This window comes from Seriola lalandi, unplaced genomic scaffold (assembly GCF_002814215.2).
Source record: "Seriola lalandi dorsalis isolate HSWRI2012SDOR001 ecotype SW California unplaced genomic scaffold, Sedor1 jcf7180002054313, whole genome shotgun sequence".
NCBI classification, from domain to species: domain Eukaryota; kingdom Metazoa; phylum Chordata; class Actinopteri; order Carangiformes; family Carangidae; genus Seriola; species Seriola lalandi.
This window is the reverse complement of record NW_019524866.1, coordinates 803,545-821,011: the sequence shown is the minus strand read 5'-3', so window position 1 is coordinate 821,011 and position 17,467 is coordinate 803,545. Positions and strand designations below refer to the sequence as shown.

General features: G+C 38.4%; 1 protein-coding gene and 4 non-coding genes across 5 annotated transcripts in view; 4 read left to right on the top strand and 1 right to left on the bottom strand.

The window, feature by feature from the left end:
* dync2h1 (dynein cytoplasmic 2 heavy chain 1) overlaps positions 1–17,467 on the bottom strand; it is a 112,015-nt gene that overhangs the window by 40,442 nt on the left and 54,106 nt on the right. The window contains exons 74-81 of the mRNA XM_023406635.2: positions 16,629–16,763; positions 15,292–15,435; positions 13,622–13,711; positions 10,115–10,180; positions 9,945–9,995; positions 9,810–9,863; positions 9,397–9,528; positions 9,060–9,132 (exon numbers count right to left, since the gene is read on the bottom strand). Of these exons, the coding sequence (XP_023262403.1) occupies positions 9,060–9,132; positions 9,397–9,528; positions 9,810–9,863; positions 9,945–9,995; positions 10,115–10,180; positions 13,622–13,711; positions 15,292–15,435; positions 16,629–16,763 (745 nt within the window). The remainder of the gene's footprint in view (positions 1–9,059; positions 9,133–9,396; positions 9,529–9,809; positions 9,864–9,944; positions 9,996–10,114; positions 10,181–13,621; positions 13,712–15,291; positions 15,436–16,628; positions 16,764–17,467) is intronic.
* trnam-cau (transfer RNA methionine (anticodon CAU)) lies at positions 758–830 on the top strand. The gene has a single exon. It is a non-coding gene; the product is annotated as a tRNA-Met (tRNA).
* Positions 1,374–1,446, top strand: trnam-cau (transfer RNA methionine (anticodon CAU)). The gene has a single exon. It is a non-coding gene; the product is annotated as a tRNA-Met (tRNA).
* On the top strand, positions 2,183–2,255 carry trnam-cau (transfer RNA methionine (anticodon CAU)). The gene has a single exon. It is a non-coding gene; the product is annotated as a tRNA-Met (tRNA).
* On the top strand, positions 3,914–3,986 carry trnam-cau (transfer RNA methionine (anticodon CAU)). Its single transcript has one exon. It is a non-coding gene; the product is annotated as a tRNA-Met (tRNA).

Here is a 17,467-nt window from a genome sequence, read left to right as displayed (position 1 = left end):
GATTATTACACCTTGCATTTACTCTGTAGATAGTAGTTTAGTTAAATAAACTCCTTTATTTACACCCAGTTGTTGTCCTGTTGTATTCTTTTGACGTAGAGACTGGAGATCCATTGAATCGAGAAGTCATGGCTTCCGATATGAGATTGATAAATTTGGCAATGAAGTAATTCATTGTTGTCCTCCTAGAGGACTGGTGCCCCATTTCAACGAAAGTAAATTCTAAATTATGGCGTTAATGCTACATTATTGTATCACTGTATACATCTGTATACGTCTCAATTTTCCCAGCAACACTAGCACCAAGAGAAGGCAATTCAGTCTGTGCCTGCACTTGTATATGAAAACATTACAGCACCACCACCAGTCATTCAGTAGCGTTTCATTATTGGTTGTGCTTCTGTGATTGCCATTAGAACTACTCTCACTCCAGCATCTCTGCCGCCCATCCAACACTATGACACCATGTCATGCACTCATCCATACACACATTCATGTCTAACTATACAGAGTGCCAAACGCACCATATTATTATTTCTTCTTTCGTAGTTATATCCTTAGTCTTTTCATTCCTTAAATCTGTGCGTCCCCTCCCCTGTCATGGCTTTAGTTCTGAGTCATGTCACAAAGCATCTATAGCTGATTACAGCATTTGTGTGACCATTTTTGTGTGCAAATACATTGTTGTTGTTATTGAATACAAAGACCATGTTGTGAGTGTTTCATTTTTTTTTCAATATTTTAAATCTTGTTTGTAGCCTCGTTGGCGCAGTAGGCAGCGCGTCAGTCTCATAATCTGAAGGTCGTGAGTTCGAGCCTCACATGGGGCAGGTGTTTTTAAAACAGATGAAACAAAACAATGGGGAAGTCACAGGGTATAATCTGGTAAATGTAGAATGCTGAGTCTGCAACATACAGTATGTGATTCTATGCTGCAAATTACCAAACTGACTGCCATGTTACGAAGTTAGGTGATAACCCTCGGCTGGTGTTGGTTCCTTCCACGAATCTGTTTGCTTCTCCACGTGCTAGAGAGCCACCATGGAGCCACATCAATGTATCTCTATACATCTCTGTTTTCGCATCTTCAAGCGCCAAGTATAACAACAACTCATCACTAACTAGACGGACTGCCAAATGCACCATATTATAATTTCTTCGGTTGTAGCTATAGCCTTAGTCTTCTGATTTCTTAAATCTGTGCGTCCCCTCCTTTGTCATGGTTTTAGTTCCGGGTCATGTCACAAAGCATCTGAAATTGATTACAGCCTTTGTGTGAGCATTTTTGTGTACACATACATTGTTGTTATTGAGTACAGAGACCATGTTGTGATTTTTTCTTTTTTTTTTCAATATTTTAAACATCATATGTAGCCTTGTTGGCGCAGTAGGCAGCGCGTCAGTCTCATAATCTGAAGGTTGTGAGTTCAAGCCTCACACGGGGCAGGTGTTTTTAAAACAGATGAAACAAAACAATGGGGAGGTCGCAGTGTTTACTCTGGTAAATGTAGAGTGCTGACTCTGCATCATTAAGTATGTGATTCTATGCTGCAAGTTACCAAGTCGACAGCAACGTTACGAAGTCAGCCGATAACCCTGGGCTGGTTCTAGTGTTGGTTCCTTCCAAGAATCTGTTTGCTTCTCCACGTGCTACAGAGCCACCATGGAGCCACATTATTGTATCACTGTATACATCTGTATACATCTCCATTTTTCCAGCAACAGTAACACAAAGAGAAGGCGATTCAGTCTGTGCCTGCACTTGTATATGAAAACATTTCAGCATCACCACCAGTCATTCAGTTGCGTTTCATTATTGGTTGTGCTTCTGTGATTGCCATTAAAACTACTCTCACTCCAGCATCTCTGCTGCCCATCCAACACTATGACACCATGTCATGTACTCATCCATACACACATTCATCCCCAACTAGATGGAATGCTAAATGCATCATATTATTATTTCTTCTTTCGTAGTTATATCCTTGGTCTTCTGATTCCTTAAATCTGTGCGTCCCCTCCCCTGTCATGGCTTTAGTTCTCAGTCATGTCACAAAGCATCCATAGCTGATTACAGCATTTGTGTGAGCATTTTTGTGTGCAAATACATTGTTGTTATTGAGTACAAAGACCATGTTGTGAGTTTTTCATTTTTTTTTCAATATTTTAAATCTTGTTTGTAGCCTCGTTGGCGCAGTAGGCAGCGCGTCAGTCTCATAATCTGAAGGTCGTGAGTTCGAGCCTCACACGGGGCAGATATTTTAAAATCACATGAAACAAAAAAATGGGGAAGTCACAGGGTATATTCTGGTAAATGTAAAGTGCTGAGTCTGCAACATACAATATGTGATTCTGTGCTGAAAGTTACTGAGATGACTGCCATGTTATGAACTTAGGCAGTTATCCTTGTCTGGTGCTAGTGTTGGTTCCTTCAAAAAATCTGTTTGCTTCTGCACGTGCTAGGAAGCCACCATAGAGCCACATCAGCGTATCTCTATACATCTCCGTTTTCGCAACAACACTAGCGCCTAGTATAACAACAATTCATCACTAACTAGAAGGACTGCCAAATCCACTATATTATTATTTCTTCTGTCGTAGTTATAGCCTTAGTCTTTTGATTGCTTAAACCTGCGCATCCCCTCCTTTATAATAATGGGGGAGTCACAGGGTAAATAAATGTAGAGTCCTGAGTCTGCAGTCTATATAATTCTCTGCTGCAAGTTACCAAGCTGACAGCAATGATGTGAATTAATAAGAAAATAAATAGAAAATTTCATTGCTACTTTGTGTACCATTTCTTCAACAGCCAAAACATTTTTTGTTCGTCTTTGTCATTGCTTACCCAGGAAACATGAGTCAGCCTCTTCAAATACACGCTCTTGTTCATTTATGAGATAATTTGTGTCAAAAGTAATTGCTTTCTCTTCAAAATTGTTACGTGGTGTACAAATGGATAATTAGTCTGCCTATGGCTGATCTTGTATTTGGACACATCACAACTAACACCAGTCATTCAGTAGTGTTTCTTTATCGATTGTGCATCTGTGATTGACCTAGAGCTGCTGTCACCATCTGTCCTGCTCTTCTTTGTTTACTTTACGCTATCCAGCTTAAATCTCTGACACCATACCCCACATTCATTCATCCATGCACACGCATTCACCACTGTTGCTGTGATAGTTTTGGCCACAACAGTCATTGCATGAAAAGTTTAGACAACGGTCAGTCTGGAAACCATATTTCTGATCAACAGACAAGATTGCAATAACAGTTTTGAAACAGGAAAAATGTATACCACCATATCACAAATCAAATAAACTTGATTTGTCTACATTTTGCATGCAAACATAGGCTAAATGGTTATTTTAAAAAACAATCACAACTCATGGTCCAGCATAGGGAACTGCTGAGTAACTATGGTACTACAAATGTTCAAAACTTTCATTATTATTTGGAGCATATTTCAGATTTTGCATCCATGTGCATTTTGCACGTGACCTTTCAAGTTGAGCTTCACAGTTCATTCTTGACACTGGAAACAAACCTTGAGCTAGGGTTGTGCTGATGGACGATATCGGTGATCAACAATATTCAGAGTGATCGCCGATTGCTCCTGCCTTTGAAAACCTTTCAAGGCTATATTTTACTTATTTTCCCCTTAATGTAGTAACTTATTATTTGTAGTATTAAAATTAATATTAAATTTGATTTGCCCCACCACAGTTTTACGTACATAACCGCATATTAACAGGCTTGCAAGAACTTTTGGACAGTCAGTGAGAGAGATGAATCTTTAGTGCTCCACCTTTTAATATGCAAGAAGGGCTCTCACTACGTCATGGACACATTTTGTGGATATGGCAAAGACTACTCCACAGTACGAATCGAATGACTATACACAAATTTTGAGGTCTCGTTGGCGCAGTTGGCAGCGCGTCAGTCTCATACTCTGAAGGTCGTGAGTTCAAGCCTCACACGGGGCAGGTGTTTTATTAAAATAAATCACCTGACGATGACAACAAAACGCAATTGCTGTGTCTCATTCGGCATACTTCCTTAGTTGCACTTGCTTTTTTGAATGCATAAGTGCATTCACAATGACAAGTATGGCAAAATGCAGTGTAAGTACACGGATAGTGCACCTGAAATGGTCAAAAAGCGTGAAACCTCACATGGTCGCCATCTTGGCTATGTAGCGGAATGGGAGTGATTGTCAATGTATTTTCATAAACTTGAAAATGACGGCCAAGGAAGGAGGACATGTTGACGGCACCTGTGGCAATTTCCATGTCATGCTAAACGGGACACAGACAGGAAAGTAAAATGTTCACTTTTAAGTCACATGGTCAAAGTCGCCAGTAGAAATTTTGCGATCGTCATTTCTGGTAAGCGCACAGTAGCAGTGTTTGATGAGAGACAACACTACCCTGTCAAAATTCACACACTATGCCAGGGGGTATATAGTGTACACAGTGTACTGCATGCCAGTGTACTAACGGAAGTATGGAAATTGAGGCGCATAATGTGTAAGAATTCTTAATCATTTAACAACTGAACTTGAAAACATTATGTTTCTCTTTAAGCATTTATTTTTTTGTCTGTGGTTATCTGAAGGGTTAGGACAATGGTCCCAGTCCTGTACATCTCCTGCTCATCTTTGTTTGTTTTACACTAACCAGAACTCTGACACCATACCTCTCACTCATCCATGCACACACATTCATCACTGACTAGATCATCCATATACCATTGTATTCCCATTTCTATTGTGTCGCAGTTACATTCATATTTTTTGTATCCTTCAACCTGCAGTACCCCTCTTTAACATGGCTTTAGTGCTGGGTCAGGACCACAAAGCATTTAAGGTTGATTACAGACGCTGTGTGGGAATTTTGGTGTGCAAATACATCATTGTTTCTGAGTGAAGAGAATGAGTTGTTATGCTTTGAGTTTTTACATAATTGCAAACACTTCCATAGCCATGTTAGCTCAGTGGGCAGTGCGTCAGGCTCATAATCTGAAGGTCATGCGTTCGAGCCTCACACAGGGCAGGTGTTTTACTAAAAAGAATCACAATGGGAGAGAAAATGCTACAGTGCAAACTGTCAAATGTTAAGTGGGAGCAGTTTAGCATAGAAATTGAAAATCTGATTGTTCATGTCTAAACCTGGATTTAAAACAGCACTATTATGGCAAATAAAGGGTTGCACAGAAGAGATGAAGAGGTATGGCATACAACAAAGGATGTTGGCCAGAATCAAGCTTGGTGCATTACAGGGACATCTTAAACATTAGGCCACTAGATGCCCTGATTCATATTTCTGCCACAATATTCTTGATTTGCATTTAAGCATGTCATCACAAACACTTTTTGTTGTCAATCAACAGTTGTTATTGCTAGTTGTTAATACTTAAATTTAAAAGGCTAATCAGTATTAGAGGCTGTAAATTAGCATCAGTTACATCCCCTGATATAGCTACAATCTCCTGATATAGGCCACGGCCAACTCCACCTTTAATTTTTTTCCGCACCGCTGTAAAATATGCGAAACTTAGTTTTTTGAACCCCTCCTACTCTGTGAGTCCAATCTGCACAAAACCTTGAACATAGAATCTATGGACGCTCATGATGAAAAGTTACAATAATTTTTTCCAAAAAATTAGCAAGTAACAAAGAAACGAGTTCCTGAAGCAGATCCGAACGTATCTGTTAGCACCTGATGAACATGAACATGTACATGAACATGAACAGCAGCAAAAAGCTGTTTGACAGCCACCAAAAAATATCAGAAGAAGAAGAAGAGTTGTGTTTTACGGAAGCTCCTGAGGACAGAACCCGGTATGCATCCGGTATCTATTACTGGCAATACAAACAACGCAGCTATTGGTACTGCTGAAGTCACTTCCTATGAACATCTGAAGAACCTTTATGAAGAAATCAGTGCAGATAACAACAGAAAAAATCTCACATTTCTATTCAAATTGTGTCCGCCAGGTCTGAAAAAAACAAGTCCAAACATCAGCCATATCAGCAACAAATGTGAAACAACACACTGAGTTGGAGCATTTGAGCAGTCTTTTGAAATACTGATTGATCCATTGATTAATTGATTGTACCTGTGTTGTACGGATTGTATCTGGGAATTCATGTCCCTGTCAGGATAAATTGAAATAACTTTGGTGTTCCCCTGACTTTCCATATAGTGCCATCATAAGGTGACTGTATAGCTAAAAATTAAAGGAACAACCAACATTAAGTCTCTTAGTAAGGTGTTGGGCCACCATGTGCTGCCAGAACATCTTAAATGCACCTTTGCATTGATTCTACAAGTCTCTGGAACTCTATTGAAAGGATGGGACAGGATTCTTCCAGAAGATATTCCCTCATATTAATGGTTGTGTAGAGCGCGGTCTAAAAATGTTGGTTCTGAATTTCCCATAGGTGTTCAGTTGGGGTTGAGATCTTGTGACTGAGAAGGCCATAGCATATGATTCACCTAATTTTCATACTCATGGGGCCATTATTATCCTGTTTCTCCACTCATTTTTTCAGGTTTTCCCTTTAATTTGTGACCTGCTTAACTTTCCCACTGTTATCTGATGACAATACAAATTAATTCTGGTTGACTTTACTGTCAAAAATGATTGGAACAGCACAATGTAATTTCTCTTTTGGGGTTGGTTTTCTCATTAAATTAAGCCTTGAGTTATTGTTTATTCACTCATGAATATTCATATGATAAAGATGCTGACGACCAAAGCACATACTGTAGATGTCCCAAAGGTTAACACCAGGCTTTTTAAAATGCATTTTGTGATGATACTGTACCGTTATATGATAAGTGCAGGAGCAAAGAGGAAAGCAAAGAGTGCTTTTGTATTCAAAGTACAAAACTGAACAAACTAAAACTGAAACCTTATGCTGTTATGCTACGCTATAAATGTTGTCTTATATAAGCTATTACTAAGGTTGATACTAACTTTTGTAACAGTATATTAGGAAAGCCATTTAATATTTCCGAATGAGACGATGAGAGAGAGAGAGCACAATCTAAAATCTAAAATAAAAATCTGTTATTTCATAGTTTTGATGCCTTCAGCATTGTTCTACAATTTAGAAAATAATAAAAATAAAGGGAGCAATTGAATTAGAAGGTGTGCCCAAACTTTCAACTGGTACTGTATACACACACACACACACAAACTGAATATTAGTTGTATACAAATTCATGAACACCTGCATATTAGTTTCATCTGACACCAATCAGTCGCATCCCAGGACTGGACTGAATAAACGGACGTGTGAGTGTGTGTGTGTGTGTGTGTGTGTGTGTGTGTGTGTGTGTGTGTGTGTGAGAGAGAGAGAGACAGAGAGAGAAAGAGGGAGCAAGTTCATGCCTGTATGTGCGTTTGAGAGACAATGACGAGAGAAAAAAAGAGAAAACTGTGTATGTGTTTCTGTTATGGCATTTACTCAAGGACAGTAGCATTCTAATAGTGATGAAAGACACATAAAGAGAAATATCATGAAAAAAAAACACACCACTGATGAAAAGTGTGGCTCACAAGTCAAGCATAAAAGACTTCTCTGAGACTGTTTTGCTTGAATGGAGCGTGAAGGCAGAAGGTGCTTCTGAAAAACACTTCTTTCTACACAGCATCTTTCTACAAAGCAAAATGAGTGCGGAGGTAAAGTAGTTTACCAAAAGGGATAAAGGAAGATCTATTCACCTATGATGTTTGTAGCTAATTATTCAGATCAATCACACTCAAATTCAGAAGTCAAAGTTTCAACAGAACAAACACAAATAATATTGCTTACAATTTTCAACAGCTAATCACAATTGTCTTACTTTGCATAAAACACCATAGTTTAAAATTTCAGCCCAGTGTTTCCCCAATATGCATTCAGCAGCATTGGTGCGTGCAAAACGTAACCACTGCTTTCTACACTGTACACAGCTGACGACCTAGTATGAAATGAAGGAGACTCTTCACTCTTCACCCCTGGGTGGTCTCATTTGTTTGTACATTGTTTGTGCATATTTGCTCAGGAAAAACAAACATCTGTGCTTCATTATTTCTCAAGTTATCACACTTTATTTATCTGAAATGTAATGCTAATAACATCTTTTGGACGTTAATGGGGGGCTGGGGCTCAGGCCTTTGTCTAAAAATGGAATGTTTAATTTCTAAAAAACATTTTAAACAGTTTTATTTTGCATGCACAAATGAATCAAAATGGTTTTATTAATATCCTAATTATATAGGGTGCCATCTTTGTTGTGTAAACTTATCTTGTTAGCCAAATTATATCTGAATTTTCAAATTAAATTTGAAACTTATAATTTTCTGAAAGACTGGTTCATTAAGTTTATATTATCTGTTTCTAATAAAAAATGGTGTAAGTAAATAAGTAAGTAATTTTCTGTGTTGAGGCATTTCATTCTTTGACATTCATCAATACGTCTATCTGGACCACCAGAGCCCTTCAAGTGTCAATAGTTCCCGGGAAAGCGACACGACAAGGGGAAAAGGAGTAACTTTATGTATAACAATTGTAAGCACTTTTTAAGGTATTCCTCCACAGACACGTAAATTTGGGTCCAGGATTGCACACTTGGGGACATGCACACAACAGTGCTGCTGAGAGAGAAAAAATCCTAGGGGAAACACTGCAGCCAATCTATTACTTGGTTTGTTTACCTTCAACTAGACAATACACTTAATAGGAGTGCATCAGAAGTGATAAGTATATATACATTAATGTGATACTCATTTTTAAGGTCTTGTTCTGACTAAATGAGAGCAAATAAGAAAAGAAGAGAAACCTTGTAAAATATCAATAAAGGTGAGACCCATTTTCAGAGTGGGTAGGTGCCTAGTGGGCAGCATGATTATGTGGTGAATGTGATTTGTTTTGTTGTTGTTTTTCAGTAGGAAATAACGAATGTTTTTTTTTTATGTGTATTCTGGCCCACAATTTGTAGAAACATTTTGAACTTAACTCCAGCCCACTTAGAAAAAAATAAAAATCCCTAATATGAACCACTTACCTAGGGCCTGGGAGGCAAACGCTGCCATGGCACTCTGCAGTCGGTCTGGTCTGACTGCCTGAACCAATAATAGCTGAAGAGAGGGGAGAGCAATAAGAAAATTATAAACTGATTAAGAAAGAAACAGCAGGTATCCATTAAGATCAAACATACATGTCAAATTCAGAAAGGCTGTGACATATTCTTCTTTTTTTATACTTGAGAGCACAAACAGCTAAAAACAGAAAATTTGTGGCAGAGGTAACAAACATGTGTGTAAACTGCTGATATGGTCTGTAAATAATGATAAGTTCTTAAATTTGGTTGATGAAATGACTGGTTTTGATTGAAAGCTGACCTGCTTGAAGGGGGTAATCTTCTTGGCAATGGAGGATGGGATTTCCTGTTCACACTGTGAGCTCTGCGAGAAGGACAGCCAAAGGTCTGAGTCACTCAAACACAGGGACTGGTAGAGGGCTGGGAATGTAGTCTGTGAAAGAAGGATGTCAAAAGTTGGCGAACAAAACAGGTGAACAACAGACCAATAAATAAAATTAGATGCATACATTTAATCTTTCGTTCAATAGTACATCACTGGCATTGTATTTCAATTGCATTACATTTTTATTTTTGATGTCTACTAGTGTAGACATTAAATGTAGACAAATATCAAAGTAATTGTTTACATTTAGAAAGCATTATTATTATATATATAATGTAAAACTGAAGTGTATATGTTTGCGTATGTCAGTATGTATATTGGTAGTTTACTTTAAAAATGGCCACTGGTCCATGCCTCTCTAGATCAATCCAAGAGGGGAATTCCTGCCGAGAGAGAAGAGGTGTAAATTAAAGACAAAAATAGTATTGTGTTTTCTCATTTTCAGAAAAAAGCTGCATTCTTACCTCTTTCTTAAACATTTCTCCTACAATGGATCCAGTGAAGACATCCCATTCCTACAGCAAAAATGTTAAGGTTGACATTTGGTAGCTCTAAAGCAAATATTTCCATATTTAACTTCTCTCTGAGATCATTATTAATGGTATCATAAAAATGCAAATACAAAAATACTCACATTCTCCTGGAAGAGTTCAGGGTACATGCCTTTCACAAAGTGCATAGCAAACATTAACTGGTCAGCCTGAGACAGAGAAGAGACAGAGGGAGAGAGAGAGACTGATACATAAATGGAATACAGTATGTTACATATGATAACATGCTATTTTGCCCAACTCAAATCGCAACTAAAAACAAAGAAAGTCATGGTAGATCACAAAACTTTAGAATGTCATCCACACTGAAGGCAAACACGCTCATCTTCTCACTGCATGATAAGCAGCTCAGCCTGCCTAACTTGTAAAGGGTTGCTACAGCCTGACAAAAAAGCCCCAAGAACTCCAGGAACATCCCTACACACTGTCTCTCTTTATGTCTGTCTCATCCGTTGGTCACTTTGAGTTAGTGAAAAGACAAAAGCCACTAATCAAGATGCTTATCCAACGGCCACCTTTGAAAATAAACAGAAAGACACCAAGCAAGAAACTCCAGTGGGTACAGTAAATATGACAGGAAATAGAGAGAAAACAGTGAGAAAGAATGCAGAAAGCAAATATACACAAATTTACAAACACACACACACACTCCCCAGATGGATGATGCAGGAAGGCCTTGTTCAGTCAATCAGTTTTTTCCTCACAAGATTAAGCCTTCCTCTAATTCTGTAGCTTTCTAGCTTTATGAAAACTCATAAACAAGAAAAACTTTTAAAACTCAAATATATGTTGAAAATTATGATGGAATACATATAGGCCTATATACATATATATATATATATATATATATATATATATATATATATATATATGATATTATCAATTTCTGCAAACTGTCTAGAATACTTTTAGTCTATATGATTTTTTTTTGACAGCTAAAATGAGAATCACTCAATGTACTTTTCTTTACATACATGACTTAAACTAACTTCTTTTAAAATCATTATATTAATGTCTTATTTCTCTCTACAGTTACAGTATGCAATATTGCTGATTCCCTGACACTCTCTGACACAAATAACAAAAACACAATACGTATTCACCAAACTTCCTAACAGCCGCTAATAACATCCACATTGAAATACAGCCACACTGCCTCTGTGGTAGTCATGCATATTTATGTAAATTTCATTTTATGCACTTAACAACTGGCTGGCAAGGACAACCAAATTGGAAGTAGAATGCAATTCAGTAATACTTCTCAATGCTGTGTTTTGTAAAGTGGCCGTAAGTCAAATGCCTGTGTTAATCTAATCAGTCTGGCTATTCATAGTAGCTGCTATTGTTGTGTATGCTGTTACCAGATGTAGGCATTGTTGCTAAAAAATGAATTGATCAACCTGAAGGACAACTGTGTCTATGTGTCATTTTCCAGATCTTTAAGAACACATCTCTGGCTGTCACCTAATATTACATCCTGTACTTTTACCAACAGCAGTAGAGCCAGCTTGAGCTACTGTGAGGGTAACCTTCTGGTTACATTTGAACTATACAATACCATGCCCTCTGTGTGGCCCTTTCCATGATTCATCTCTTGATCTGATGTCTGAATGATTTACACCAAGCTGCCAAATATAAAACCCATCTACTGAAGTGACAGTGGATACAGTTGAATTGAGAGAGCTGGGAAATATATGATTGATCAGAAACAGAATGGCACAATATCCCTTTTTCATGCACGTGTGGTTGTTTGTGTGTCTGTGTTTTTTGAGTGTGTGCATATGTGTGTCAGAGAAATGAAGCAGAGAGAGTGCAATGAGAATGAAAGTCAGTGAGTGTGTGTATGTGAACCACTGTCATACAGACACTCTGACAGGACAGGAAACTCAGTAGACAGTACAACCTGGAATATGTCACACTCCAGCACATCACCACAACTCAAACCACTACATGCACACAAGAGATGCATCCACATTCTCACACACACAGTTAACCTCTTGAATGCTTGAACCTGCCAGCCCACACACAGGCATACATAAACATAGCAAGAACCTAAGATAACATAGCACATAGAAACATTGCAAGCATTTGTACATGGACATCAATATACATTCAACACACAAATACACTGTCTTGTTGTTTGACTACTTTACTACTCTAAAAATATAATCTCCTGAGTGAGCACACCCCTGGTGTACACCAGTGTGCAGAAAACAAAAACTTGAATGTTGTTAATGTTACATGTTCTCTATGGACTTTGACAAAAAGGAGAGGATTTGCTAGGCTGCAATGCATAGATCAGAGAAGTGACAAAGCCTGGCTATTGTTGCATCTGAAATACTTATTTTGTCACGGTAAAGTAACAACTGCAGGTCATTGCAGGGGTAGAATATATACACACTGCCTTATTCTGTCTATACTGTAATAACTATAAAGATCAAATAGCACAAGCTTAACAAGTTTACAGCTGCCCCCTAGATAAAATAAAAAATAAAAAATAAAAAAAAAACATTTTGTTCATGAGAGGTTCAACAATCAATATTTGCTTTGATGTATCTAGCCACGCTCAATCAATACCTTATTAAGCTGGATCAGTTGTGTTTGTGGTGGAATTTAACACAAAGACATAATAGTCTGAATGCCTACCACTGCCGCAACAAAAATAGAGCTATTCCAAAAGTACGGGGTTGTCAGTTAATTTTTTCCAAAGATTTATATCATGATGTTTTCTAATCTTGATTCCCCTTTCCTCTCTAATTACCCTCTTCTTTTTTCTTTCATCATCTTATACTCATTTTGTCCTCTCTCACTCATTATCCACCTTTATCTTTTCATTGGATGCCTTTTTCCACCTCTCTCCTTTTCTCCCTAGAGTTATCTCTTTGGTAACACAGATGGGGGTGTTGACACGAGCACTGATAATGTAGTCCAGTGTTTCCTCTCTGCTAATAACTGGGCTGCTGCTGTGTGTGATTCTGTGTTTGTATGCAGGTGTCGAGTAGATAGCCTATAGATGTGGTCAGCAATTAACAGCCACCCTCAAACCTCCATTATCATGCAGGCAACACACACACACACACACACACACACACACACACACACACACACACACACACACACACACACACACATTGTATAAGTGTGTAAATGTGCATGTTTGCCTGATTGTGCATTTGATCTAAATGATCAATAAGAATACTACTGTGCTACTACTTTACATTATAAAATTGCAAAGAATTCAGTAGATCTACAGGAGTTAAGAACAACCAACCTTTACTAGTTTCTAGTTCAAACACCCAACTGACCAAAAATCCAAATCTGTGCATTAGCTGCAATCATTACGATCAGTTTGGAAGACCAGATAAAGCAAATTGTGATGGTAGTGAGGGAGAAAGTTAGGGAGAGTATACAAGAAAAGAAATCAACATACCAGGATAATTAATGCATTTTTTATTTTCCCACTACCCCCCACCCTATACCAATAACTACTGATGACATCATTGTTTGGAGATGCTTAAAACCACAATTGGTCTATTGGTATGTGTTACCAGCACGGAGGCAGTGCGGCCCTATGTACACATGTGTATTACCTTGAAAAGCGACCTGCAGACATACTCATACACCATATTCTTCAAGCTTGCCTCCAAAGCAGCAATCCTGGCTTCAGTATTCTCCACTTCCTAAAATGCACATACATTCACACAGTTAGTGAGGTGAGAGATAAAAAGGGGCAAGGGCCATTAAACAGACCATGTGTCTGTGTTTTATATGCTTTGTTGTAGCTACATTTGTGCAAGTTATGTGAGCGGCAAAGGAATTAAAAATGTGGCAGTGATATTTTTAATCAAAGTTTCTTTTCTTTATGTCACATCGGGGTAACATGATGGGCTCAGGGTTGTTCAGCAGAAAATCCTAGAGAAATGGAGGGAAATAACGAAAAAAATTGTTTCTGTCCTCTATTTTCAGTTCAGCATGTCTGTCCTTCTCTTTATCCTGCCTGAATCTGTTTTTGTTGCAAGCATCTACTTCATGTAAACACCTATGTTTAGTGAGTGCAAGTTAGCACTATGTGTATACAGTACTTGACCATAGACGCTGTGTGTGTGCTAATGAATTGTGTGTATGTTAGTACTGTTCAGTGTGTTATGTCAGATGTGAGAGGTTGAAATTCTCTTCCAGATCTCGGGAACCATCTGGAGCTCATGGCAAATTAAACTTGCTCATTCAATACAACAACAAACCAAAAGATACAAAGGGACAGAGAGTCCATGAATCAATGCTGTGTTCTGACCATACTCCCTGAATGTGTCCATAAACTTACCTACACAAACACACACATACACACACAAACATGTAACAGTGGTGACCAGCTGCTGCCTGGTGACATTCTTGGATGACAGCACTGGCTCTAACAACCCACACAGGATTTGGGGAATTAGTGCTCAATCTCTCAACCCAGTGCCTGTGTGTGTGCCTGTGTGTGTGTACTCTGGTTATCAGACAGTGTTTAGGGCTCAGATGGAGAGCAGCAGTGTGATAGACAGTCTATGATGTTCTCCTGCTGCACAGGTCAGATTGTGATAAACTCGCTGAAGAAAAAAAAACTAGGTTGATATAAATCAAAATGACCTCAACTGAAACCAAATGATCTAAAATAACCTAAATTAAATAAATGGAATTAAGATCAGTTTATCAGAACGTTTGTGCTTAGTTTTTTTAATCTTTCAACTTTCTTTCATCTTTCTGGTGATGCATAGTGCCAACCCAAAGCACCCAATGCTTTAATAGGTCGACATTTTGGGAGATATGTTGGGAATGCTTTATGGGGGATTATGTTTGAATTATTTCTCGCCTCTGAGTAGCTGCCTGTAAAGACTCCAAAATGTTATTGTGCCTGGCCAAGTAACAGTCCGGCACATAACCCCCTGTAAGATGGTGAATTGTTGTTTTTACACTTTGGTATTTGTATGAATTGCACATACAGAGCCAGGCTAGCTGTGCTGCGCTAAGATAAGCTAACCAGCTGCTTGTTGTAGCCTTATATTTAACAAACATAAATTGGATAAGCATATTTCCTAAAATGTCAGATTATTAATTTCGGTTGCACATAAGTAATTTTATCCAGCACATGACATGGGTCATTGCTACTTGAAACATTAACCACCTTAGCATTTATCAGCTCACATCACAATTACAACAATTTTGCGAGGTAAACAGTGCTGTAAGTAAGTACGATAAGAGCCGTGTGGCATCCAGTCACCTTCTTGGCCTGAAGAGCCCTTTGGAAGAGGCGCAGAAAAGAAGCAAGGCTGAACCGGTACATGTTGTTGATCTTTGACAGGTCTGTGATGACAAAATACATCTTGCTAGCACTCTCTGCAAGAGGCAAGTAGGCGTCCCGCTCCTAAAATAAAAATAAAAAGGAGAAAGAGAAAGAGAAAAAGAAAGGACAGAGAGAAAAAGGAAGAGAAATAAACCAATAAGCAGCAGAAGGAGAACGACCAGTGTTTTAGATAGTTACAGAAAATACAACATATGTATGGATGGCAGGGAAAGGGTTTTATATGGGGATGGATAAGCAGAAAAGTAGAATAGAAAATATTTATTTCAATCAAGATGGAAGAAGAGGGATAGAGAAATGAGGATATACAGCATGAGGTGTGATAAGACAGGAAATACGAGAAAAAAAAAACAGGATGATGCATATGAGAAACGGGAGATAAAATAAATAAATAAAAGCAACTGATAGAAAGGAACAAAAACAGTTCTGGTGTAACACTGCACCCTAGAGGACAGTTATGTAATGCATCTATGGCATGTCCTTGCTTGTACATCTTTGGAAGCTTTTGTCTGTAGAAGTGTGTTCAGTGAGTGTGGCTGTGTATCTGCAGATCACTCATATGTTTGTGCCCAAATACCAGAAAATACTGCATTATTGTAGATAACTGCCTAAACCTTTCAATTTCAGTAAAAGTACTGCCCTGAATATATGATGATGCTTTGTTCCAGAAATTATACTTCAGTAAAAAAGTGGAGCCATCTTACATTCGCAAAGTGGGCATAAATGTCATTATACATTCCACACATTCTGTCTCTGTCTGCATCTCTGACTGCCATTATCTGTGTCTTTCTCTGTCATGTGCCTCCCTCTACCTTAGTCTCTCTGTTTCTAATTCTCTGTCAGAGCCCTCAATCTCCATGCCCTCCCTGACTCTCTCTTATCAGTGAGGTAGAAGAGTATAGCAGTCGATGTCGAGGGAAATAACTAATACAGTTTCCGAATTTCCAAGTGTTCTGATGATGCTTGGTTATTGCACTTCAGTAATCCACTGGTTAATGCTGATTCTCTTTGAAATTGTAAAATTGAATTTAAAATAGAACTAGGACAAAGCTAAGTTTTATGTCCGTAACAGACAATACAGAAAGTTACAAAGAAAGTGTCTCGATTCCTACCTGTAAGCTTGCAAGCCATTCAGAGGTCAATTATTTGGCTCGTCAATATCAAAAATGTATTAAACCAAGTGGTGGGTGCAGTGAGGCATGTAGGTTTTTCATGGCAGATTTTGTGTGTGTGCGTGTGTGCCTGAAGCACAGTACCTGGTCCAGGGATGCCTGCAGCCTGTGTGATTCCAGTAGTGACTCCTGGATCAGGGCACTGCTTGCCTTGGTCTGGTTCAGACTGTCTATCAGCTCCCTGTTCTCCAGAATATTACCCTGAGCTGTAGCCAGGGTCTGACATGGGAACAGGACAGACAGGTGGACAGACAGATACAAACAGAAGATATGGCAAAGATTAGATAGGGGCCAAAAGGGAGTCATTGATAACTAAGACAGAAGAAAGGAGGGGTGGGGGCACGGATTCACAAGAAATAAGAGTATATTGTTATGTATCGGTCAATTGGCTGAAGTCTGTGATCTGATAAAAGTTGCAAGAGCAAGAGATGTCATTTTATAATGGCCTGATGTGGGACATTCATTCATTTTTTATTTAAGCTTTCATTGAGAGCCACGAGTCCCTCACTTCATCCTGTGGAATCTATTCTCTGAAAGGAACTGATAAAATTTATTCAAATAAATTCAAATAAAATAGATGAGAAAGCAGTGGAGCATGGAAATGTCAAGTTAAATATGCTCCTACAATTCTAGAATAATTACATGTCTAGTAGCACTGACGCACTGACATCCTGCTTTTGGCACTGTGGACTGTGCACAAAAAATGATCAATAGGTTGAGTGTCTATGTGTCACAATGTCCATCAACTCTGTGTGTATGTGTGTGTGTCTGATTGTGAAAGTGTGCATACATTAAGCTCTGTGTGTTATTGCCTGGAAGTACAAGTAGCCCCATTAAAATATTTGGACAGTAACGACCTGTTTGATGTTTTGGCACCATATTCTCATTAACGTGGATGTAAAATGACACACCTGCCTACAAAT